At 42.1% G+C, this 27,037-nt stretch overlaps 1 protein-coding gene across 1 annotated transcript in view; it reads left to right on the top strand.

The window, feature by feature from the left end:
- The first annotated feature begins 2,021 nt into the window (after window positions 1–2,021).
- Window positions 2,022–27,037, top strand: part of EP300 (E1A binding protein p300) — a 61,839-nt gene continuing 36,823 nt past the window's right edge. The window contains exons 1-3 of the mRNA XM_064702342.1: window positions 2,022–3,207; window positions 3,329–3,914; window positions 17,753–18,408. Of these exons, the coding sequence (XP_064558412.1) occupies window positions 3,821–3,914; window positions 17,753–18,408 (750 nt within the window). The 5' untranslated portion in view covers window positions 2,022–3,207; window positions 3,329–3,820. The remainder of the gene's footprint in view (window positions 3,208–3,328; window positions 3,915–17,752; window positions 18,409–27,037) is intronic.

The raw sequence follows: 27,037 nt of genomic DNA, 5'->3' as shown, positions 1-27,037 counted from the left end.
CACGTCAGCATCTTTATAAAGCCAGCAAGTTAAAGTAAGTCTCAGCTGTGTTAAAAAATTGCTTCACTAACAAGGGAAACAACAATCTGGAAAAAAATTGAGGTAATACAAAATCTCTATAACTGGAATATTTTGTAAAATTTAGAAACCATAAAAGGCAAAAACCTGTGAGAGCCACTAACATAGTTTCTAAGGTGTCACTGTTAAGTTTTAGGCTGTTAGCCCTGACAGCTTTAGTTCTGATACTTTCTGCTCTCTCAGTTTATTTTCCAGAGGCTTATTTGTCATTTGCAAGGCTCCCTCCACCTCTCTTAGGGTGTCGTCCATACCTTCCAGACTTTTCAGGAAGGCTAATCCAATCTTTGGGCATTTTTTGAGTGGTTTGTGTTTCCCTTTTTGTGCCAGGGGAGACAAGAACAATCTTGCTTAACATAAAACCCAAACAAGGGAAGCTGAAGAGTGGGAGTATGTGAGGGAGCTGGTGGATAACTTACAGGGCTGTGAGTCTCCTCCTGTCTGTAGGCTCCTCTTGTAGGCTGCAGTATGGATTCTGTGTTTAGTCTAGGCTCTTCCCAAATACCTGCTGCGGCTCTTACGTGGATTGCAGAGAGCTCGGCCCTGAGGGTGAGCGGCAAGGGAAGTCCTCCTCGCAAATGTCCGGTTTTGGATCAACACCCCCTGATTCTCCATCAGAAACATGCACGTGCGTGCATTTCCCTTCCACTCCTATCTCGTAATGGTGTGCGGCCCGACGGAGTCCAAACGCACCGAAGGGAAATGCCGGGACGGGGCATTTCCTCACGGAGGAGCCCTCAGAGATTTGAGGGGAACTCGTGGCAGGCCCGTAACCTCTGGGACGGCTCGGGGGCTGAGAGGGCTGGCGAAGGACCGCGCCACTGTCACCTGCGCCTGCGACAGCCCCTCTGAGGGGCGGGAGCGCTGTCAGGACTCCGCGATCCCTCACACCGTGCCCTGCGCCATCCCCGGCACACGCGGGGCTCTGGCAGAGAGCGCGGGGCTTGTGGCCTTATTTACCTTTTGGCGTAAAATTGTGGTGTTTGGGGGTTTTTGTTTTGTAACGCCGACGGGAGCCTGAGGCAGCTCTGGGCATCCCCGGGATGGGCAGTAGAGAGCGCCCCCAGATGAGGAGGAATTTATTCACAGAAAGGGCAATTCGGCATTGGGAGCTGCCCGGGGAGGTGGTGGAGTCTCCCTCCCTGGGGTTGTTTAACGAAAGACTGGACGTGGCACTCAGTGCCATGGGCTGGCTGACATGGTGGCGGTCGGTCACAGGTTGGACTCGATGATCTCAGAGGTCTTTTCTAATCTAATTTATTCTGCGATTGTGTGATTCTCACATCCACTCGCCCACCTTGGGGACCTCGGGATGCGGGCCCCGTTCCCCGGCCCCTTTGCTCGCTGGCCTGGGGCTGCCGGCCCGGGCTGCCATGTCTGTGGCGCAGCACGGCCCGGGACCGGCGGCAGGAGCGCCCCGCCCGCCGGCGCCGCGGGGAACCGGCCGGGAGCCGGCGGCCGAGAGGGAAGGAAGGAGGGAGGGCGGCGGCGAGAGAACCGCGCTCTTCCCGCCAGCGCCTCAGCCCACCGGGCCGGGCAGCAAACATGGGGTAGTGCAGCAGACCGGGGCGGCCACAGGGTCCGGCCAGGCTCCCCTGGGCCTACGCCGCGCACTTTTGGGCCGACAGATAAGGGCGTGTGGGGCGGGGCAGGAAGAAGGAGCCTTTTTTTTTTTTTTTTTCTTTTTTTTAAGGGAAAACCCTTCGCCTTTCAGGGGCGGGGCCACTGGAGTTTGCGGAAGAGGCCGGAGAAATGCGAGAGCTGATTGGATAAGCGCAGTCTCGTGACGGCGGCCGGGGCGGTGCCGCTCCCCCCACCCCGCCGGCGCCCCGCGTTCCATTGTGTGCGCTAGCGCCGCCGGGCCCCGCCCCGCCGTGTCCCCGCCCGCAGGAGTGACCACGCCCCCGGCGGCGGCCCCGCCCCCCGTGTTCTCTTGGCTCATTTCCGGCCGCCGCCGCCACCGCCGCTTCCCTCCGAGGGCTCGGGAGAGCGAAGGAACAACAGCCGCCATTTTGTTTGTGTGTGAGCGACGGAGGGAGGAGAAGGGAGCGAGAGGCCGAGCCGGACGGGGCGAGCCAGGGGGAGGGCAGCGCACAGAGACCCAGGGGCTCGGACAGGGGACGGGGAGAGAAGCGAGGAACCTAGACGCCCCCCCCCCAACCCCAGCCTGCCCGTCCCCTCGCTATTCCCTCTCTTTCTGTTTCCTTTTCTCTCTTCTCCTTTTCCCGGAATTCTCTCTCCCCGCGCTGTCCTCCGCCCCCGCTTTGCCCGCTCCGCACACACGCCCCCGGAGCGCCAGGCAGGGGCAGTAGGGAGCCTGCGCTCGGCCCCCGCGCTGCCGCCGTCCCGCCCCGGCCCCCCCCCCCCCCCCGCGCCGGGCAGCGCCGGGGACCCCCTCCCCCGCCCGGCCATTCCGGGGCGAATCCCCCGGCCTTCCCCGCCGTGATTTTTCTCCTGTTTTACTATTTTAATTTTACCTCTCGATCCTCTTCTCGGAGGGGTCGCTGCGCGGCCTCCCCTCCCACCCCGACTTCCAACCTCTTCGCTCCCTTCCCCACCCTCGCAGAGGCGAAGGGGGAGTCCCCCGCGCCCGAACAGCGGCCGAGGGTCTCCTCCCTCGCTCATCGCGCCCCGCATCGCCCGTGGGTCCGGGGGAGCTAAGACAGGCAGCCCCCTCCCTGCCACCATCCTCGGCCGCCCGGGAAGGGGGAAGGTAGGCAGAGAGGGCGGGAGGGGCCGGCTTCTTCCTCCTCCTCCTCCTCCTCCTGCCGCTGCTGTGGGATCGGCCTCTCTGCCTGCGCCGAAAGGGGGGGGCAGCCTGCTACTGCGAACGAGAGAAAGAGGAAGGGGAAAGAAGAGAAAAAGGGGGGCCAGAAAGGGTGTTGAAACCCGCCCCCCACCTTCCCATCCCGCGATCGGTGCTGCCTCCATCAGGACAACAACCCCTCCTCCTTCCCTGCACAACAAGATGTGAAGCGGAGACTCCTGGGACTTATCCTCACCCTCCTCATCCTTACAGCTCCCCTTTCTGCAGCCATTAGCGACGGGCGAGGAAGAAGCGAGTGGAGCTGGGGACCCCGCGCACGCCGTGCCACTCCCCCCGCCGCCTCCCCCCCAGCCCTGTCGCTGGCGGTGGGTATTTTTTCGCAGGGTGGTGTTGGAGGGGGAAGGAGCCGCTGCTAGAGGACGGTGATCTTTTTTTCTTTTTTCCTCCTCCTCTCCCCTCCTTCGCCCGCCTCCTTGTGGCGATGAGGAGGAGGAGGACGGCGCCGAGGAGGAAGAGGCTGATGGCGGCGGTGAGGAGGCAGCAGGAGGAGGAGACCCCCCGAAGGATGAAGATGATTATGGTGGCGGCGGCAAGGAAGCACCAGCACAACAGCCGGGATTAATTTTACTAAAAAAATTTAAATATTCACCAGCCTCCATTTTTTTTTAATTTTTTTTTTTTTTTTGGCGGGGGCTTTACCTGCTCTTCCCATCTTCGTTCAGCCCTTTCGCCTGGGGGAAGAGGCCTCACCCCCGCCCGCCCCAGCTCCCACCTCTCCCAATTTCTCCGCTGCCGCCCTCCCAGAGCCCGAGGAGCAGAAAAAGGGGAACTTGGCTCCCCTTCTCCGCCAGATCTTCCTCCTCGCTCTCGGCCTTATTGTTGTTCTTCACCTGACTCGGGGCCCCAGAAGAACGTGAAGGTTTTGGGGTTCAGCCCCCACCTTCTCTCTGCTCTGAGTGATTGTCTAAAAAATTAAAAATGGCCGAGAATGTGGTGGAGCCGGGCCCGCCTTCAGCCAAGCGGCCTAAACTCTCCTCACCGGCGCTCTCCGTGTCCGCCAGCGACGGCACAGGTCAGTCTGCGGGCCCCCGAGCCTCCCCGCTTCTCGGTGCCGCAATTACTGCCCTTTTCTCCCCTCTTCTACCTAAATCTCCTCCTCCCTTTTGCTGCTGTTAGCTCGAGCCTGCTCTTCTCCTTCCCGTCTGTTTCGCCTGCTCTCGCTCCGTTTGAAGCTATTTGCGTTAATGGCTCGGGGAGGGTGTTCTGATGGTTTTGCCCTTCTGGTTTTTTGGAAGTGATTGAAGGCGAAGCTGTTCAGTTTATTGTGCTTTTGATCAGCTGCAGATAGGACTTAACAGTTCGTCATTCTCGTGTCTTTCACAATAGTAGCGATTACGAGCTCCTTGCTAAGCATAATGCCAGTTGCAGAAATACGAAGTAGTGCTAAAGACGATGCTTTTGTGCACTTTATTGTTGAATTACGTGTACAAGTTTCTTGGTTTTGTATTTTATTTTGCATATACGGGTTTCTTTTGCAGCTTGTTTAGAAACGAGAGATTTATTTCTCTGCTATTTTTCTTTTTTCCTTCTTATGTGCAGTCTGCTTATATGATTTACTTCTTACAATCCTCCGTTCTCCTTCCTGCAGAAGTGTATCAAAATACTGCTTTTCTGATTCGAATAAACCATCGGCTTCAGGAAAAACAGCTAAAACCAAAATCCAGATGCCACGCTTGTGGCATAAGGTTTATTGAGACTCTTATATTCTTAGAGATGAAATTTTATTTCACCTTATTTGCATTAAGAATCAATATGGAGTGTAGTTAATCTTGCATCTCCTGTTTCTTTGCTGCAAGACCAAAATGTCTGAAATTCCCCTGTAGACTTAAGAGCTGTGATGAGAAAAGGGGCTTCTCTGCAGTCCTGCAAGGGTCTTTGGTGATGCTGGGAAGGCAAGCTAGAGCATGGAAATTTTAGGTGTCCCAATCCCTAGCAGATATGAACTGGTTGTTCTGGGAGGGGGGAGGAAGTAACAAAGGGCTGTTCAGCCTTTTAATGCTTCTTGCGAAGCAGGTGAGTGTTTGGTGTCATTTTGCCATGAGAATACTCTGTTACCTGTCCCACTGGAGTTTCTTTGAACTCCCATTAGATCCCATTAATCTATGGGGTATGGAGGAGGCCTCCTCCTGCCAGTCTGGTGAGTGGTGGCATTTCTGAAGGCACCAGTGCTCTTGTTCAATGCAGTTAACAACTGGCAAGGAAAGGGAAGAGTTGTTTTCTTGTTGTTGGCTTTTGGGGTCTTTGGTTTGGTTTGGCTTTCTTTTCTGAAAAGCTCTTTGACAATTAACACCAGGTTTTAATAACAGGTCTTTGAGCAGTGGATGTGATCCTACTTGGGATCATCTCCAAAATTTTGATTTTGCCTTTTCTGTTCTCGGTGAATGACGTATTAGTTTTGAAAAGTTTGTGTGTGACTTTTAGTGCATATTAAATACAGCCAATATTGTGTTGTTAGTGGAGGACATGGCTCTTCCTAATATCAACAGGCCTCTAGTGAGAGAGTAGAAGAGGATTGGAGAAGCTGCTCTTTGGCTAGAACTAGTTGTTGCCTGGTTTTGTGCTGGATTTGGAAAACAGTGGTCAATTCAATAGTAACCATTTTAAATTTGCCTTGATAGTGGTTATTTTGCTCTGTTTAGAGAGGTGGAATGAGAATATTTTGTGAGAAAAGTTCTGATGCTTTCATATTTTCAAAGTTAAAGGCACATTTTATTCAAATGAATGCGCATCTAAGTTCAGGCATCTGTGATCAAATAAAGGTTGGATAATTTGTGAATGTATTTCAGTTTAACAGGTGCAGGCTCTCACAGAATACTTAGTCTTTAGATGTTAACTTACTGGGCAGCTTTTTATAGTGAATAAATGAACATTTTACAGTTTTGGTGAAACACTGGGGACTGGGCAGTTTCAGTACTTTTCAGTCAGTTTCAATTTTTCCCAAAGTGATTGGGACTGTCATTACCTGATAGCTGTGCTGAAATTTGTAGTGGTGCAAACACTTCATACGTGCTACATAAGATCTATTAAAGAGTTCTTAATCTTGTGACTTTTTTTTAATTGCCAAGTAATGATGGGACAGTTTTACTTTCTGTGTTTTTTAACATGTCACATAATAACTATTTCTGTGAGTAAAGTCATTGGTTTTAATAACCCTCAAAATATATTCATTGGTTCATTTTTTCACAGAAAAAATGAACCAATAAGTGTATTTCGAGGGTAATATATTTTCATTTGCTGCTTGAGACTGCAGTTTTTGTCACACTTCTGTTGTGGGAAACTGCTTTGAAGTTTACAAATGTTTAACCTATCTGCTGGTTAAATTTGCTTTGAAATAGTGCAAGCAGCTGTCATGAAGTAAATTCCACTTATAGAATCTTGTATTGTCCCCACTCCTCGGTTAATTATAGGAAATAAGTAACATGGTACTTATGTACTTACCCAAGCACTCTTTTTAAAACGGTTAGATTCTCAGAACTATCAGAGAAGGAGAAAGGCAGGACACTCGCACTGCTGATGAAACTTTTTGCAGCAGCTGTGCTTAGTGCTGTTTTTGCTGTTAACTCTTTGATTAGTTTTTAAATCTGAAACATTTTAGGTTGTTGGATATGTAAAAATGATGACTGACTCATGTTACACTATTCTCAAACTTGCAGATGTTAAGTATATTTGTATTGAAGACCAAGAGGAGTCTCTAACTCATGTTTTCACTGTAGATCTGGATGATACTCATAATCTGGGCCTGGAATGTACTAAACTCTAATGTTGGTGGCTTTCTTCTAAAAAGATTGTCCTAATTTGCTTGATTTATTGGCAGCAGCCAAATACAGCTGCATTTCCTACTTTTGTTGTGGTGCTGCATCTTCTTCTGTCTTAAAAGTTATAGATGGTTCATGTGTTCCCTGCTCAGAATTTGCTTTGCCATGGAACATACTGTGTTAGTGTGCTTTTAAATTGCTTTATTACTGCCAGTTCAACCTTAAGGATGCAAACTGAAATGTTTGTAGCACATCTTGTAATAGTAGTTTAGAAAGTCTTTGATACTTTCAGCGTCCTCTAATATATTAGAATTTTTGAACGGTCTCACTTTTTTTTTTAATGTTGTGTAGCTCTAGAATAATTTCAGAGACAGCGTGGGATTCCCTTGAGCTACACAGGTTTTTCTACAATTTTTTCCCCCCCTTTCTCTATTTAAGTGTTAAATTTGTTGCAAGAAGAATGGTAATGATCTATGTATCTTGTCCGGGCCTTAAGTTTTCTGAGGGCCATTCCAGCTCCACAGTGGGGTCCTCTTTTGGTGACAGCAGTGACTTTGTTACACTGCAGTACCAGCACGGCTACACTGACAGATGATGACACTGACTACATTGCCAGTGTAGCACCTTTGCTCATCTTTCTTAACGGTAGCAACATTTTTGATATGTTGCACCTGCTCTAGCAAGACTTTCTTAAACATTACCTTAGCAAACTGGTGCATATTAGTCCCCCTACTGTAACAGAATAACCAGAGTGAATCCTGAGGATTTCCCTCTTGGACTAAAATGAGTGAAAGTTGTTCATAAAAAAAGATTTTTAACTGGATGCTTTAAACCACTCGTTTTGGTATTGGGGTGTGTGTGTGTGTGTTTGAGAGGTGTCTTATTTGTGGATTCTTCAACTTTACCTGCAGCAATGCAGGTGTGCTGAAATTGAAATTGCTATGTACAGATTCCTATGTGGTATATTCAGGGCAGGAGAGTTTTACTGTATTTTACACCCCCCACATGCACTCCTCCTGCTGCTGAGAAAGAAGCTGTTTGCTGTGAACTGGGAAAGTGTTTTGGGCTCTGGGTTCAGAACCATCGTGTTTCTTCACAGAATAAAAATGGAGTACACCCCATGCTGCAGTGTGTTCGTATAGCATCATGTCTTTAGACTGCTAGATCTGAAAATAACAGTTGAAGTGCTCAGTGTTTCAGGCTTGCTGGGACACTGGAAGTGAGTTTTCTACAATTAGTTGGCATGTGTGTTATATCAGAGAGCAGAGAATGTATTTTGTGGTGTGTGCTTTAACATCCTTCAGTTTCCTGTATCCAAAAGTCACGTTTTTCTGTGCAGTAGCACATCTTCCATCTCCCTTGAAGTATCCATCTTTTGTAAAGTCTGGATGTTCCTTTTTGTCAGAAACTGTTTCTGACCTTTTAAATTTTGCTCTGCCTCACATCAGAGGTCTAAGACCTGTAATGAAACTTCTCTTCTGCACTGCTGCAGTTCTGACTGATACTCATCTTCCATTCCTTCCGAATGGATCAGGATGTTTCTTTTCTCAAAATGAGTTGTATTACTCTTACCCCACTACTCTTCTCAATTCTATTTTCCAAGAGCTGTGTGGTTGTTGCGAGCATTTGTACATACTACATTTAAAATTAACTACTTTTCATCAGTCTGTTTTCTAGCTAACATTAAGGACCAAATGATTAGCTACATTTTAGCTTATAGCCATCAGTTAAACGTTTTCATCCCTTCTTGTTAAAAGCCATTTTTCTTGCTGGTTTTGCCTTAAAACGTCATTTGATGGATGGATTATACTGTAAGTCAAGTATTGCAGTGGTAGATGCTTGTCTGGCAAAAATGAGTGTCTTTGGTGTGTAGCTAAACAGGCTCTCAAAGTAACTGTATTAGGAATAAATATAAATTAAGAAAATTTAAGTCTGTGAGACTTCTTTAAAAAGTCAACCAATCATTTGTATAGTGCTTAGTGATTTTTTTATAGAAAACCATGTGTACTTTTGAACCTTGTAGGTTTCCAAACTGCTGTATCTATTCTTTGTGTCTTTCACCATGCAGACTCTGTCTCTGAGATTCGGTAGCTTTCTAACACTGCTCAGAAAAAGTACCTAGTTTTTAAAAAATAAATACTCACTCCAACACGATGACCATACTTACCACGGTGTTAAACTGAGTGTTGAGCACTTACAGGTAAAAAGCCTTTGAGACTGGAAAACCAGTTTACAATTGCAATTTAAAACTAGATTCACAAGTTTAATATTGCAGGGGAAAAACCTTTGTTTGGCAACAGACTTAGGAATTTAAATTCTATATTTTAAAAAAATACTAATTTTTCCATCTTGTTCCTCACAGTCCTAGAGCAGGGCTTGTCTTGAGTTCAGATTATTCGTCACTTGTGCATTTGTAAAAAAACAAATTTTATCTGGGAAGGGTCTATCAGACTCTAGGTTTTAGTATGTTTTTGGGGGGAGTGAGTCTGATAAGATGCTAATGCTAAATGCTGAACTGTTGCTGTAGGAGTTCTGGGGGTTTTTTTATTTTTATAACTTGGAGCAAACTACTTTAACTTTCAATTTTGAGTGATTTAGTGCATCTTTCGTGCATCTTCTCTGTAGGCTATTTGATCATCTCCAGTGTGAGACCTCAGTGTCTTGCTTAGCAGGAGCAGCCTTTCAGTGCTTGTTCCAACTGTGTAAAGATCCTACTTCACCCTTTCTCATCACTTGATTTTGTGCTCCTTCTGAAAGGGTTTGCCCAAAAATCACTTTCATTTATTATTTGACAAACGGAGTCGTTTTGCTGTGTAGATTTCACTGACGACTAAACAATGCACACCTGTCTCCAAGGATTTTGTTTTTCTTCTTTACTTAAACTGTAGCAGCAGGCTGAAGTAAAATACATCTGTCTCTGCATATGGTGGTGTGCCTGATAAAAAAACTTCTGTGGCTGCCTTGAATTTGTAGAACTTTAAGTAGAACTTCAACTAGGGCAGAGATCCTCCCCCTGAATAGTATCTGACAACCTATCATTCTCTTCCTGAATAGCAACAAGTTTTCTTGAAATGGACTAGCATTTAAATGTATTTAAAGTTCTCTTAAAAACTTGATGTGCAATATTTTCCTTCAAGCACTTATTTCTTCCAAATCTTTTTGAAGAAAATTAGCAGAAGGAGTGTTGAATTCTGATTGAACACAGTAACTTGTTGCTCAATTGATGCCGTTCCTGTAAACACACCTGACATCAAGCATGTCAAATTGGAGACCAGTCTAAGATTTTTTATTAAAAAGTGCAAGTTAGGTACAGAACCTTGAAAAACAGGTTATTTTCTCTTAGTGGTCATTATGAGAGAGGGCAGATAAAGATTTAACTGTTTCCCATGTGATGGTGTGAAGCACCTCAGTACTACATCTTTTGCTGTATTCCCATAAGAGATCTAAGAATAGGAGTTTTGAACGGTCTCTGCTTGCAGAATCAGGATTTGCTATTTCCTTTTTTGTAGGCCTTCCAAATACCACTGAATAGACAATTTCTCTTGTTTTAAAAGAGATTGTAACATACTCCTGCTGTTTTAATGGATAAAAAGACACAGATTTTCAGGTTTTTTTTTCCTTCTTGGAATTCTAATAAAAAGTAAAAGTCCAGCAAAATGCTGATATATAGCTTGCTCAGTACAAATTTTGCTGAAGCTAAACTGCCTTTTATATATTACTGGATGTAATTCCAGGAAATCTAGGGTATTACTGGTTTAAGATAATGAAGTCTCATCTGCTGACTTATGTTATTTTGTTTAGTTATATTTTTTTTGTACATAAATTCAGCATTGCTTTTTGCTTTTACTCTGGAGTAATGTTGAATGAACTCAGAAAAGTGACTTGACTTTTTGGTAATTGTATGTGCAGATTGCATCATTTCCAAGTTGTTGTTAACTTGACAATGAAATGAACTTTACTCTTTTCTTGAAACTGATTTGTAATTGCTTCTGACATGAATCAGTGTGTTCCATGCACGTAAGGGTGTTCCCATCCTATCTGCATGTACCCAGGTTTTGTGCACCAGTTTCTGTAACTTTCTAGACTTGTGTGCATACACAGGGAATAGTAATACTAATTTAGAGACTTTTGAGTCAAGTTAAAGGTAGTCCAATGAAATTTATCAAATAGCAACATGTTCACAAGGAAATTATTAATGGCATGACTTCAGCATTTTGGAATTAAAGTGTCAAAACTTCACCTTAGGTGGGTTATCAGTGATGGCAACACTAGTGCCTTTGTATAACGGCATGAATAAACAGGCATATAAATAAAAATGTCTCTGAAATTCCTCCTTAAGTAATATTAAATCTTTAAACGTACCCCATTCCTGAATTTTGACCCCAGTCTTTTCCATATGATTACACCACTAGTTTCCTTAGGACAGTTACAATTCTATATTCCAGACTCATAACCATTGCATTTTCACTATGGTTTTCTGTGGTTAACTCCTACTATCATCTATATCTCTAAATATTGGGTTTTTATAAGAACTTTGAAAATGAAACTGAAAAGTTTGTTATAAATACAATTTTCTTCTGAAGCTGTAAAAGCCATGCATCAATCAGAGCTTACTAAAATAGGCATTTCAGTTGATATTAGTTTGGGAAAAGTATGACTTAGACTTGCGGGTTATTGCGACTTCACAAAACTGAGACTATTTTCCTTAAGCAAAAGTTGATGTGTTTGACACCAGTGTTTCAATAGGGATTAGGATAACTTAAAAAATGGAGAGAGTGAGATCCTAATTTTCTGGACTTCAGTAGATGTTGAATGATATGCTGTTGCTGCTTTAGAACGATTTTTTTGTTGTTGTTCACACTTGTAAAATACTCACACTTATGCCTGGTTGTTAAAACTAATACTGGAATCATGTGCATTCTGCATGGTGAGTTAGACTTTATCAATAAATGTTTGATTGTTTTTAAAAATATTTGTGCCAGAAATTGTGTGCTACCATAGTGTGCATGGTTTTGAACCTAAGTGTTTGTTGTCTTCCAGTTTTGAATAAGGTTATTTAATATGCTTTCTGTTTGTATTGTTTACAGTCTTAACTCAAATGACAAGGTTTCTTGATGTAGTAAAGAAATTCAGGTCTTTCCTGGATTGGCAGGGAAGGAAGGTGGCAGTGCTCTCCCAGTTTCTTACAGGGAACAGAATTAATGTTGAAGTCTGACGCCGAAGGCTGTTACTCAAATGGCAAAATAGAGAACACAAATGCGCAGTGGCTGCTGAGCAAGCGGTCACCCTCCGTGAGGGTTATACAGGGAGGGCCATTGAGCATTTTGGAAGAAGTAGCTGCAATGATGACTCTAGACCTTGGTATCTTAGGCTGATTTGGGTGGTTTGCCCCTTCATTTTAAGTTAATTTAGTAGATGAATTTAAATTAATTCTGCATTTTAAGTTAAAACATTTTGGCAGAGCTTGTGTTACCATTGGGCAGTTGTGGCTTTGTAGAGTATCTACATGAAAAGCCCCCTCTTTTAATGGATTTCATGGTCTGATCTCCAAAGTGTGGTGTAGCAAAGTTCCTACTAGGTTGGTGTGTGCCTTTTCCTTAGGCATGGATGGGGTTTCGATTTTTTAATTTTTTTTTTATTTTTAATTTTTTTTTTTGGTTGGGTTTTTTTCTTCTTCCTTGATAAAACTGCCTGGACTCGTCTAGCTTAATTTTCTGTCATTTTAGAGGCCTTGGGAATTGATGACTTTATTAGCACTTTGTTTCAAGTCTGTGCTTCTGCATTTTCATGGATATTTGAGGATTATCCTATGAGATTGTCTCCTTTTCTTGTCCTGCCTTTTCCTGCCTTTTTTGGTTTTATGTTTTAAGTTCTGGCTTTTGTTTTTCTTTTTTGAGGGCATTTCAGACAGTGTGTTTTAGGGCCTGTGATGCTGGTGCTTGACTGCAAGCCTGAATGGCTGATTTCTCTGGAATACTGGTGGGATCCTCTGGGCACTTTCTCTGTTACATGTAGGCCCTGTTCAGTTGTGGGCAGCTTTTGTATCCCCTTGCAGGGAAGATACTGACCTCAGCACCTTATTGTTGTTCTTTGTCTGAAAGCACGGCAAAGGTGTTGTGTTTTCCATGTGGTCCAGCACCATCTGTGGTTTCTGTCAACCCTGTCACATACATGCTTGGTATTCAGTGTCCTGTGTTAAGCCTTGTCTGCTTGTTTTGTTCTGAACCCAATGAGTGTGATATAAGTGGATCCACTAAGAGGTTGCTGGGCTTCAGAAACATTTGTGTGAAAAGGTGTGTGTTCAGCAGCTTTCAGAGTTGGTGTCTCTCTGTTTGGAATATGATATTGAGGAAACAGGGACAGTAATGTTGAGTTTCTTATCTCTTTGCTGGTCTGACAGAAGAGGTAGGCTCAGGAGTCAGTAGCAGGTTCTTGAGGCATTGCTGATCACACATGATGCTTTTCCTTCAGCTTGTACCAATTCTTCTCAAGACTGAATGCTCGAATGTCTTGAGTCTGAAGGTTCATTCCTGTAAGAATGACGTGTTGCTATTTTGTAGCACTTGGGGATGTTCCTAGAAAACCAGTATGGTTCACTGCAGCCTATTTGCTAGGATCAGATAGTTTCCTTATAGACAGGAATTCCTGTTTTATTCTGAAAGGTGGGTAAAGGTCCGTTGTCTTAATCCAGAAATGAGAAAAGAATGGGATCCTGACTATGGACTAGAAAGTGTGTAAAAGAAACTTGTGTGTCCCACCTGAACACGTGATTTCCTTGCTAAGTAGTGAGTATTGATATATTTTCCTTGCTTTATAAACACTGTCATAAATTGCTGCTTTGCCTCCTTTGAGAGCTCTTGCATCGCTGGTGCTACCAGGTGCTCTTGCAGTAAAACTAACTTGAAATAAATACTTCGTAGCTAATTTGAAAATTGATCACTTGATAAGACATTGAAGTCTTATTGACTTAAGGATTTTGATTGCACACTCTGCATATGTATTAGTTTAAAGTCCATTTTGGTGCCAGGTGGCTTTTCAGCCCAGGCTGGCAGTTTCCTTGCATGTTGCAGATTAGACATTGTCAAAGGCAGACTTTTGGAAGTAGAACCCAAAATCAAGAGTTCAGTCCATAGTATGCAGTGCAGGTTAGTACACTAATTTTTGAAGTTGCCTTCTCACAGTTCATGCTACTTAATCCAGTCTAACTGAACTGCCACTGATAGACATGGACCTGTTCCTACTGTCTTTTCTGGTTTTCTCACTACAGATCTAATGTAGCCAGGATAAGTTGCTGGGACATTTTGTTTGTTTGTTTGTTTTTTCTGAGGACTAAGTTTTCAGTAGTGGTACAGTTCCTAAAAGGAAATTATTATATGCCTTTGCATATTGAGATAAACACAGATTAAGACTTTCAGATCTACTACTTAGATGTTATTTTGAGGTTTTCTTTTCTTTGCCTCTTGGGTGACAGCAGCAATCTATTCTATATGTTCTTGTTACCTGTAGAAAGAAATACACCAATAATACCAAAAACAGCATAATGGGGAATCACTCTGTGCTGCTCTACTGACATCAGGATTAAGGTCCTCCACTGCCACTTCTACCAGTGTGTTACTGGATGGTTTTGGGCTTTAGGCTGGGTACTGCCAGTTCTGTTACATCCCAATTTTTCTGTGTTAGGATCTCTAGAGATGATGAATCAGGTGGACAAACCTTAGCAGGACTAATCTTCCTCCTCTGCCTTCCCAAGAACTTGATTTTGTTAGTGAGAAATCTTTGTGTGTATCCTTAATGAAGCAGATTGCAAGAGTGGCAGTGAGCTCAGTGTACTGGAAAGTCAATCAGCTCTCTGCATACTTCTCACCATTGTCTGGAGCTATGCCTTTGTCTCTTGTGTGAGTATGTATGATCTTTTTATCACATGATTTATGAGCTGCCTGGCCCAGCCTTGACAGCTTTTGGCTTGGTCATAGGTACAACTTTCTACAGTGGCCTCTAGGGCACCAGTCCTATGGAGAAGACTGAAATGGATTGCAACTGTTATATATCCAAAAGGTCCTGTTTATCTTTATGGTCATTTGAAGTTTTGTTTCAGTCCAGTATCAGAACATTTCTGATACAGCAGTTGGCTTAAAATGCAATTTTCATAGCTGACCAGACAATTGAAAGGGTTTTTTTTCTATATTTACTGACTAAAGAAGATTTGAAGGTTTATTTTTGGGAAAGACTTCTAAACAGAGCAAACTCATACCAGATTATTGCATTCTTGGTAGCTACTACTTGCAGTTCTTGTTGACAGTATTCTTTTACAATGAATTGTCTCTAGTATATACTCTAGGATTAAAAATCCTAGCAAGTTAGTTTTATGTGAAAGTTTTACGTTGAATGTTTTGATGTAAAGAACTAATCCAATTAGGATTAGTTCACAACCATTCAGGTTGGGGGTGGGCTTTGTTAATGTAGCTGGTGCTGTGTTGTGTTTTAAGGTATTAATAAAAAGAATTAATGCCACTTACAGTTCTAATGACATTTTTCTTGTTCACTGATGTCTCAGAATGACCAGGCAAAGGAGCTCAGATGGCTTGTACCTGGATGCTCCAGTTAGCAATGGGTAGTAAACTCTAAAACTGGAGTTATCTCCTCATTTATGAGGAGGGGGAATTTAGGGAAGTGAGGTCTTCGGAGAAGCAGATTAATATTTTCTTGTGAGTCAAGATGACCAAATCTTTGTCTCTCAAATCAAGAATTGCACTGCCCCTTTGTGGTGTTATGTCTGAAATAATATATATGGATCTTCCTGAGGAAATACTGTGTGTGATAGTTTGAAAAACAAATAAGTTTTTCATATTCACTTTACAGTTGGCTTTTTGAAGGGCATTATATGCAATGGTCTGAACACAAGAAAGATGAAACAAGGATTTTTGGTGTGGGACTTGCCCTGTACTGGGAGTTGTGTTGGTTCAAGAGCAGAAATTCTTTGCCCAATAGAAGCAGTCAAAGCCATGGCCTTTGGGCTGTGTGCCTGCTGGTGGGAGGTGTCTGGGCTGCCATGATAGTGTTGTTGTCGGTGCAGGCTTTGTGCTGGGGCGTGTTTTTTCCCGTCACTTAATTTTGTTTTCAGTTTTGTTTCCTCATCTTTGAGGACAACAGACTAAGCTGTGAGTTCCTGATTGTATCTTTTACTCCTTCCTCACCCATGGGCTCTTTGTCAGGTTATTAGCATTCAGGATGTAATGTTTCAACAGTTGCTTGTTGTCCTAACAGGCTTCTTAAGGTGCCAGTGGAAGCTGATTTAAGCTGTCACCGATTTCTTTTATTGCCTTTTCCATTTCCTTGATCTCTAATTTTAGGGTCTCTTCCACTAACTCTTCCCATGTTCATTGCGATGTAATTCTTAAGTTAAACACTGAGCATTTGAAGTTGGTTTTGGTTTCAGTTTTTTGTTTCGGGTTTTTTGTGGGGATAAGGGTGTGTGTGGTGTGTTTTTAGATGAATCTACTGACACACAATATTATGTTCGTAATTTTAGATGAAAGACAACTTGGACAAAGACATATTCTTCTGATTGTTCCTTCACTTTTGAACCTTCAGAAATCCCAGTCATGCAAATGAATGATCAGTCCTTAGAGTGTCTTGCAAAGCATAAGTTCTAGCACAAGATACATGATAATGAAGAATGTGCTACCTCATTGTAATAGTTTAGAAGTTCTTTAATGGAAATTTTCCGTCTCTGGTGGTTTGTAGTAATGTAGAGTGTGTAAAAGGAGTGTTAAAATCCCTGTTGTGGTGTACCTGCATTCTTGCCAATCTCATACCATATTGTGAGAATCCTCAAGTCACAATCTTATCTGTGATAACACTTGTGAAGTTGTAGAAGCTCTGTTAGTCCAGGTGCTTGGCAGTTTGGGTGTAGTATCATGTGAAACATTTTAAACAGATCCATGATGCTGATTAACTTTGCTGACTTACATGCTGTTCAACTGTAGTCTTTTCCCACTAATATTTGGACTATTTGCATCTTGAGCTCCACCTTTTTTGGTCACTGCAGCCAAGGCTGCATTTGAGCTTTGCATTCCTCAGCAGACACTCATTGTTGGTGAGAACAGCACAGCAGCTCCTCTCTCACTTGGAGAGGGAAGTTGTCATTAATGCATGTCAGAAACCATGAACTTTCCAGGTTATTTTTGGTTTAACTACCATAGATTAAATAGACCAAGGTACATACACTGCTGCAGATCTAAGAACTTGTTCTCTTGAGCGAGTAAGTGTTGGGTACTATGTAATATTCTTGTATATATATATTCCAAGTAGCAATCTTTGGCCACTTAGTTACCTTGGGGATTGCTTTGCATGGGCTCTTGAGATGGGAATTTGTATTTCCACCCTAATGTTCTTCACAGCTTTGTGGCAAGGACTCTCCAGGGTTACTTTGTTTTCTGACAGTATTTGTTGTGGGAAGATACTGGCTGTCCAGTGGAGTTCAATGAAATTTGGCAATTCAGTGCTGATAATGACTGCATATGAAACCCAAAGAACTACCCAAAAAAGAAACCAAAACAACCAACCAAATGAATTGCCAGAAAACCTAACTCAACATAAAACCCTATAGCCAAACCTCTATTTATTATTTAATAAGTAGTAAACATTTTAAAAGTTATATTGTTGTATTAATTATTGCTATCCCAGAAGTGACATGTTGAGAAAAAAATTTAAAGACAGTGTTTTCCCAAGAATCTGCTAATTCTTTTTAGTAATTGCTCTATAATTCCATTGGCTAACTCTGGGAGATTTCAGTAGGTATTTTTCACTCCTCCCTTGTCAAAATGCTCGAGTTGAGCGATCATAGGCTGAGATATCCAGTGATATCCTTTCCACACAAATTGTAGAAAGCTGAAGTGGAGTGGTTTTCTCTAGTTTAGGCCTTGTAAAGTTTAGAATCGCTTTTATCCTGATGCATTAGATAGCTTTCAGTAACAACTGCTAAGGGAATTATGCTCAAATACGAAAAATCAAGTTTTGCTGGAAATTAAAAAGTAGAAACTTCAAGATGCTATTAATTGCTCTGACCTCATACACAATCTGTTTTGTTTTTCAGATTTTGGATCACTCTTTGATCTGGAACATGACTTGCCAGATGAACTGATCAGCTCCACAGAACTTGGACTCACCAATGGTGGTGACATTAACCAGCTGCAGACCAGCCTTGGCCTGGCACAAGATGCTGCCTCTAAACACAAGCAGCTGTCTGAACTTCTACGGGCTGGTAGCTCCCCAAATCTCAATATGGGGGTCGGTGGCCCTGGCCAAGGCATGGCCAGTCAAGCCCAACAGAACAGTCCTGGCATGGGAATGTTGAATAGCATGGTGAAGAGCCCCATGGCACAGGCTGGCTTGACTTCTCCCAACATGGCGATGGGTGCGAGCGGGCCGAACCAGGGTCCTTCTGCTCAATCCACAGCAGCGATGATGCCAACAGTGAACAGCCCAGTTAACCAGCCTGGCATGGGAATGAACACAGGGATGAATGCTGGCATGAATCCTGGCATGTTGGCAGCAGGCAACGGACAGGGGATGATGCAGGGCCAAGTCATGAACGGTTCCATTGGAGCAGGCAGAGGAAGACCCAATATGCCCTACCCAAACCCAGGGATGGGCACTGGCAACTTGTTGGCTGAGACACTGCAACAAGGCACTCCACAGATGGGAGGGCAGGCTGGACTAAGAGGGCCACAGCCTGGAGCCATGAACAAGGTAAGACAAGCTAAACTTCATTACTTTTCTTCATTGTTGACTTTGTTTTGGAAAATTAATCCTCTGCACTCTGGATTCTATGGGATTCTTTCTTTAAGAATCCTGTATGATGGATTAAATAGTTTATATGCTGCTAAAGTGGAATTTGTGATGGTCATAGGAAGCAAAAATTGAATCTTGCACAACAAGCAAGACTATGACTAGATTTAAAAGCCTGTTTTGGAAATCTTGTGACAGTACAGATTATCCATTACACTGAAAAGTAGCTTGATTGTATTTTATTCTGATTTATGCTTTCTCTGCAACTGTATTTTTCCATCTAATGTGATGCTGGTCTTGCAAGTGTGATGGGAATCCATCAGGACCTTTTAGGTGCTGTGGTGCTTTTTTCTGTATGACAGTTAATGCAAATATTTGTTGTGTGAGATCAGCTGAGTGTTTGTGCTGTGGCAGATGCTGAGAGGTGCTCACAGGTTTGAGCTGACTGCTCTCACTGTGTGTGCGGGGTATTCGAGTTAACGGTACAGAGTGAGCGCTTGTGTCCATGTCTGAAGACAATGTTGGGTTATTCACACTGTTAATCTGACTCAGTTCTAGTTTCAGAATTTGCAGTGGTTTGTCTACTGGAGACTAAACCAGAAAGTTTAAAAAAAAATATTTTTAATACTGAGTGGGAAATAAATGCTTTTGTAATCCAGGAGGCTGGAAGAAAGTTGTCATAAGTCACCAAAAAAGATGAGAGAAGACCTACTGGTTTAACTAAGGATAAAAGAATGTCTTTAATTTTTGTCATGCATAATTAGTCATCTTAGAGTAGGAGCCACTTGAGTATTCTCCATTTTTTTTAATGTTTTGATCAAAAGGCTAGAAAATACTTTGGTATTTTAGTTCGCTTTAAGTGAGTATTTTGTGTTTCTTGGCTACTGAGAGGAGAGATTTTTTTAAGGTGCTTTGCAATACCTAAATCTACCTCTGAATGCCTAAAGTCAGTCCACTTGGAGGACTTGGAATGATAAGTAACAGTTGATTAATATATTTGAAACCTACATAAAAATTATGCTGTGTATTAGTGGTTTTGTGATGCTTTAATATATTAAGTGAAATTACTTTTGTGTCTTGTGAACATTAATAATGAAATTCTTTGGTCTTAGTTGCTTGCTTAAGCTCAGTGTGCTAACTTTTGAGGGGGGATGTGGGTGTATATATATATTTTTTTTTTAAAGTAATGAGTTGATTCTATGGTCTGGTCATTTCAGATATTTTTGCCTGATACGAAAATTGATACAAAGCTTGATTACTACAGTAGGCAATTTATATGCAGCTTACAGTGGTAAGAAATATGTAGCTGCTTGAATATTATTGCATTGGAATATATTAATGAATTATTAATTAATATATTGCATTGGAATTATATAATACCTCATTCATTATTCCTTGGCTGTAAAAAAAACTAAAAAATTGATCTTCAGAAAGCTGTCTTCAGAGGTCAAAAATTGATGTATTGAGCGTTTGGATGGAATGCAACTTCATCCTTGCTTATCAAAGCTAAAGTAGAGTTATGCACTATAATAAACTCATTTACCTAAAAGTAAAGAAAGGACATCAAATGAAGCTTTTGACTGATTTAGTCTAAAATTAAATTGTCTCCTTTCCTTACTTAAATTCCAAAAGTTCTGTACATGTAAATTAAGAACCCTTTATGCTTTTGAGAATATTCAGACCAAATACACAAAAACTTCTGATTTTTAGTTCATAGTCCCAGACTGGTTAAAAATACGTAGGGTTCTTTAATTGCTGATAAAACAATCTTGAGGCTTTTTGTGTTAAGTTTAGTGGGTATAGTCCTGATAAAGGAGTTGAAGCTGTCGGATGAGAGAGAAGAGTCTGAAATGGAGGCTGAAATTCCGGAATGTCTTCAATTGGTTTGGTTGTTGGCAGGGAGCCTGTGTTTCACTTCATGCAGTAGGCTTAGCTAAGTCTGACAGCAGTCATGTCTGACCGTTTTATCTCCCCACCCATCTGCTTTTGGGTTTTCCCACCTACAAATCTTCAATAAGTAGATGAAAACAGAGGACCTTAAGCAGTTGTTTTTAAAAGCCAGTTTTTCTAATTGGTAAATTTAGTAGCATGTTGCTGTTAAAGTGGGAGTTGGTGTAATAACTTCTGTAGGTTTTCCTTCATTGCTGCAAAAAATGCACATTATCCAGAGCTCTCCTTCAGAAGGAATTAAAAAAAATAAGAAAAGATGTTTTGGTTATGATTGTTCAACTTCATCATGTTAGCTTGCCAAAGGCAGCCCCTTTAGGTGGATGGGAGGGTTGCTTCAGAGAGTTCTTTCTCAGTGAAATGGATGTCTTTTGTGCAATGGTTTGTAGGGAATAACTTAGGTTTCCTGTGACATTGAGTAATTGGGAGGGAGAATGTTATACTCTTCTAACAGCAAAGGTGAACTCTGGTGGGGCTGGTCAATTTGGAAAGTGAAATTGGTTATGTTTCTGCTTTGTTCTGTTAGCCGGTGGAGTTACTGAAGTTTTCTTCCTCGCTTCCCAAAACATTGACTAGCAATAGAGTGGAACACTTGCTTTGCTCATTGTCTGTGTACTTCTGACCTTCTCTAGTCATGCATGTTACTTTTAGGACTTGAAATCCCAAATGTCTCTGTAAATTATTTCTGTTCATAAACTTGTTCTGTCACAATCTGATGCTTCCATCCTGTAGTTTTCTGTCCTGATGGTAGCAGTCACCCACTTCTGAAGAAGCAGTTCTGCCTGGATGCTGTCTCTGTGCCAGTTACATGACAGGCTGTGTGGGGAAACTGTAACTGACTGAAATTGAAACTCAGGTGGTCATTAAAAAAAGAATTAATTTGAATTGTTGTTCAGGTCCAGGTTATACTCATCGTTTGGAAAGTTAGTATCCCTATAATAGAGAGGGAATTTTTTTCAAGGAGTTGATCTTGCCTGTCAGAGGAGGGTATGAATCCTGCTTTGGTGACAGTACAGACATAAAAACGCCGGTGGAACTCTGTCCTGAAAGGAAGTGTTGGAAGTTTAGAGGGAAAGAATTGTAACAGGCTTTGTGTTCTTGAGTAGTTTTTTGTTTTCTATGTGCTTGGTTTTGTGCAAGTTAAGAGGATAACAGACATGCCTTTTTATTCTTGAAATAGTGTTTTGGAAATTGTTTGTAATGCTTGGGTTCTGTCATGATTGAAGTATTTTTCATGTGTTTTATTTCACTAGATTGTTTTACAGCTTTGATTTAAATGTAAACAGGTAACTTAGTGCAAAGCTTGAATTGCTAAAAGCTGAGTCATGTTTCTGGTTTTGAATTATTCTTCATTTGGAATTTTATCTAGTTAATACCTTTGTTTTGTTCTTCCATGGGGTTCTGTTGGGAGTGCCTGGTCAGGGTCTGACCTGTCCAGCCTTGTATGAGGGAAAGAGGGTATTTTGTGTGTAAGTTGCTCTGTGCATTTCTGTCATAGCAGTGCTCTGCCACAGAGTGAGAGACCTGACCTTCAGGTCACTTCTATTTCCTGTCTGATTCAAGAAATGTTCACTTACTCCACTGATGCAGTGGATGTGTAGGCAGTTCAGATTAGTAAGGACATTACTACTACCTCTGCTATGTGAGCATTTCACTTGAAACATTTAGTTCCAGTAGTAATTCTTTGTCACTTGGCTTACTCTTTCAGTAAGTGCAAAGCTCTCTACTATTATTTGCTTTATCAGTTTAACTTCTGTGAAGAAGATTCAATGGCAATATTTTACAAAGACAAGCATAATTTGTCAGAATCTCCTGAACTACTTCTAAGTAGAACAATAAGTTTCATAACAATCAATTTCTGTTCAGAGTTGAAGAGATTGAAGATGTTATTGTCAAATTGTGAAATTGGATTAAGAAAATAAAAGCATCATATATTTCTTAGTGTTAGCATATTCAGTCTCTAATTTTAGATAGGTGGTCAGTGTTCTTGGTTGCCTTTCTGGTTTTCAGTAGCTATTTGTTTCACCAGGTAACTGTGTCCATACTGTTCAGTCTGTGACTGAGCATACCATATGATCAAGTACATTAATCCATTCAAAGGGGAGTGTGAGTTCCAGGCCTTGCCTTTCTCTTCTTTGGTAAACTAAGGTGGAAAAAAAAAGAATATTTGCTCTCTTTATACCAGGGTAAGAGAGGAAAGTTTGTTTATGAGGGAAAAACGAAGCAGTGAGTCTAAGTTTCTAGAGTGACAGGGGGAGTTTCTTGCAGAAATAGCAGTGACATAATGCTGGTGTCTTGAAATAGGCATCTGAAAACACTGCTCAGTTAAGGGCAAAGAAAAATAATCAATAACAGTCCTTGGAAAGAATGCAGCAGACACCACTGGCAAAATGTAGTTTGGGTATGCTTGAGTTCAGTAGTGCTCCACCAGTCAGAATGGCAGTAGGAAGTGTTGTACAGTAAATTCTTGTTTTTAAAGACCCAGCTGGAATTTACTTAATTAACTTTCCCCAAACAGGAGATTTAGTTTAACTTTCACTTGTGAAGTTGTGGATATGGAAAGATACTAGATATCATCAGTGTAGCCTTAAACTAGACCATGCACTGCAGTTTCCCTGGTAGAGATATATATAGTTGATACTGTGAATTCTGGATTCTTTGAAAGAATGTTATTAAAAGTTAATTCTGTTTGTTTACTTCTCCATGCTTATAGTTATCTTTGCAAATCTAAAAGCTGGTCATAGTTCAATACTAATGCAAACATCTATCTGTCTTTCAAATATTAGAATGTTAACGATGCAGTTGTTCTTGCAGAGAAACAGTAGAATATTTGCAATGTCTGTGCCCATACTTATATAGCTACTTATTTAGCAGGTATTCCTTTTCAATTTGTGTTCTATGCTGTTAACAGTAAAACTGGAAGCAGAGTTAGTCACTTGACCTTCTTCTGAGCTGAAGATATGTGTTTCATGGCATTAGAATAAAACCTTGGGGAATTTCCTCTGCTTTTGTAGTTACTCCTCTTAGATGGGGGGAGTACCTGAACAGCCCTGTCTGATGCTACTTGTGAACTGGAATGTTTCCTGAACTCATGTCATCCATGGTGAGAAATGCACACCTTTCACCATTCTGGTATTGACAGCCGCTGCTTCCCCTGGGTGTGGAAAAGTCAAGTTGTTTTCTATTGTGGATGTAAAAGGTAGAATCATTTGAGATTACCTTTGCTTTCTATTATCATCATTTTATGATCTTCCTTGTTTTCTCCTCTTTTACTGTGAATTGGAACTTCTGTCTATTCTTCCTTGTGTGCAAGTTCTTGCATATGTGATGAAATTAAGTGGAAGCTGTGAGGTGAGGAGAGACAGAAAAATTTTGGATGAATATGAAGAGAAGTAGGGAAGGTGAAAGCAAGTGGTGGCCAGAAAGCATAAGTAGAGGTTGTATTTGCTGACTTGTAGCTATGACTAAGCCATGTATGTTTTTGCATTGTGTACTTCTATGCAGTGGTACTAACACCACCTTTCTTCCTTTCTTTGGCTGGTTCTTCTGCATTTGTTTATCTATCCCCTCCCAAAGAACATTAGTGTGATGATGAACTGTGTGGCAGTCTTTCTGGTTGTTGGTTACTGATACAATTGTACAGGATTTTGATAATCTGTAGTTATGAGGCCATACATTTCTTTCTTTTACATGTTTTCTTTTATTCATGTTTCTCAACATGTCACAGCAAATAACATGAGCATGCTCCTTCTTCTTGTGCAGGATCACAAGGCCCACCTGTGCCAGGTGGAGAATCTATCTCCCAAATGATGTTTCTCTTGACTCAGCCTAGGCTTGCATGCAGGTGGTTGGTGTCAGGTTAGTCTGTGGTAGCAGAACTGGGGGGCTTTGCTGTGAGGTTCACCTGAGGATCTGGCAGCTGTCAGTCTCACCTGGATCAAGTCATGGCTGCTGATTTGTTCAGGGAGACCTTGAGGAATTTGGTTTTTAGTATCTTAGGTGTCACTTGAGTGTCTGGCTTTGAGTGAGTTTGGTGTGCTTGCCAGTCAGCCTGGCCCGAGCTCCTCAGGTCTTTGCCTCCCCTGTAACCTGAAATGGGAAAGAATTGCCCCTGTTAGGAGCAGCTAGGCTGAGCTGGGCATGTGGTGTTGTGCTGCCAGGTCCCTTGGCAGAGCAGGGCGGAGGGGAGCCCTGTGTTGCTGCCATGGAGAGAGCCTTGCTGGAGGGGGCTGGTCTTGCACCCCAAACAGTGCCTGTGGCTGATGCTTGAGAAAGCATCAGAGATCCTTGTGCTGGGCCAACTTGATGAGTAAATTGAAAAAGTCAGAAGCTTCACATAAAGTTTGTGTTCAGCTTTGTTGCAAATATAAATGTTGATTGGCTTGGTGAAACCTCATCTGAGTTTCATTAGGAAGTTGTTTTGGGTGACATAGCAAAAGTGTTCTTTTTAGGTCTGGGTTTGAGTTTCTTACCCTGTAGTCAGGATAGAGTTGGCTCACAAGGCCACAGTTATTCTAAACCCTTTGAAATTAGTGTGTGAAGTCTCCAATTGTCTGAGTTGGGTGTCTTGATTTCTCCCTGTGACATCAAGTTGTGAAAACATGCCTTCAGCCTTTAATTCTGAATATTTGGTTTGTTTTTTGTTTTTTAAGGCTGATAGCAGCATAAGTTACAGAAGTCAAATGGAGCTGATGATAGTATAATAATAGCCAGCTTGTCTGTGCTTTGGTGCATTCTCAGATGTCAACTGACCTTGGGAGCTGTGATTGTTAATGAACTTGAAAGCTTTGCTCTGAAATTTATGGTTTTGAGGATGTCCTTGCTTTCAAAACTCTCTCTGCAGTTCTGAGATTCCCTCAGAGGGATAAGGCTGTCTTACAGGCAAACACAGCTTGTTTTCTTAAGGGACTGACTCTCACCGTCAGGCCTTCACTGAGCCTTGAAACCCTGCTCGTCAATTTGAGGCAGCAATGACAAGGGGGATATTCTGAAAGTGTGCTTGCTGACTCCTTATGCTTTTCTTCTCCCTTTGCCTTCAGCTTAACTTGCACATAAGATCCTACTAGCCTGAAGGAGAGAAGGAAGGCTTTGGGTCTTACCTGTCCTGGTTTTGCCAGCAACTGTTTCTTTGGTGACCATAGGTGTATTCATTGTGGTCGAGACATGGCAGTGGGAAGGAAGGCTTTTAGTTCTGCTTGATCATTACATAGTTTGTTTTTCTGCCATGTGTAGAGATTCTTTTCATTGCTCTCTAATGAATTACTGCTGTGTGATTATGGTTATTGCTTATGTGTGGAGGAGGAGGGCTGTCCTCAAGTGAATTCACGTGTGCGTATCAGATGTCTGAAGTGGCAGGTTCTTTAGTGAATTTTGTATTCCTTTTCCTGTAGCTTGAGTTTGATCCTGCCTTATTTTGTAAATGCAAACTGAAGGCTATTCTATTGGATTGAAGGATGTTTCAGCCTGAAAAAGAGAAGTGTGGCTAATTGCAAGTACTCTCAGAGCATGTTGGTTACTTCTAGTGCAGGGTGAAGAAGCTTGGTGAGAGAAACAAGGTGTTTCTGCTAGGGGAGGATGCTTTGAGAATTAATGTAGAAGTGATTAGAAACAGGCCTGCCATGGAGTTATGTTCTTCTTAGAATGCAGGAAAATGCTTTGAATCAATGAGCATCAAGGAGACTGGATGTTGTCTAGTAGTCAAATGTGAGTTGAAGCAAACCAGCCCTCCAAAGTATTTTTGTGCCATTGTTTTTGAGTCATGGCTCCTTGAGGATGCTGCCTGAGTAATAGTGAGAACTTGGTAATCTTAAGAAAAATATCCAGTTTTTCTGGTCCTCTATGTCTAATTCTTTGGGTCCTAGAAGGCCAAATTTCCCATGGAAAGTAAATGGGAATGCAAGGAATGGAAAAAAATATCAGAGGATAAAGAACTTTATTGGCAAGATTGCTTCTTGTTCTTTAGGTTCTGGGTGATCCAAGACAACAAATGATATATTCTGGTGTGTTAGAACTGTTGAATATGCATATGGCTTGTATGAAACATGAATCTATTTCCCTTGTGGGTGAAGGGTTCAATAGATTTGTTTTGTTTTCAGAATTTCTACCTGTCCTCTCTTTTGACCTCTAGTACTGCAAATGAGTTGGTGTGACTGTGAGATGTTACCTATGACTGTGGTGTATTCTTAAATGGAAAATGTTTGTGTGCTGATAATGCAGACATGCATTGTTATGCCTGTCTGGAGATGAGCTGTGGGAGAGCTAGCAGTTGGATAGGATGTTTTGGGGATAAACTGTGCTGATATGAATGAAGATGGTGTCTGTCTCCATTTGGAGTCTGCACAAGTGCAGGGAGGAGAACTCAAGTCTGGAAGAATTATGTAGTCCATGGTACAAATTTGCAGAATTTGTAGAATTCACAAAGGTGAAATGAGAAATCTGTTGAAAGTAATTTTGTAAAGAAATAATCAGGCCACTTCCATCCAGTCAGATCTCAAAGGCTGTGAAGTTGGCTTTGTTGTGTTTACAGGAACTGTCTAGTTGGGAAGGTAAGGTTGTGTGATGGGTAAATCTGTGAACATGAAGGAGCAGTGTTGCATTGCAGCCAGCTCATGGCTGTGATTGCTCTTGCTTCTCTGAAGTATAA

Source organism: Zonotrichia leucophrys, chromosome 1A (genome assembly GCF_028769735.1).
Source record: "Zonotrichia leucophrys gambelii isolate GWCS_2022_RI chromosome 1A, RI_Zleu_2.0, whole genome shotgun sequence".
NCBI classification, from domain to species: Eukaryota; Metazoa; Chordata; class Aves; order Passeriformes; family Passerellidae; genus Zonotrichia; species Zonotrichia leucophrys.
The sequence above is the reverse complement of the archived record's forward strand: the minus strand, read 5'-3'. Positions and strand labels throughout refer to the sequence as shown.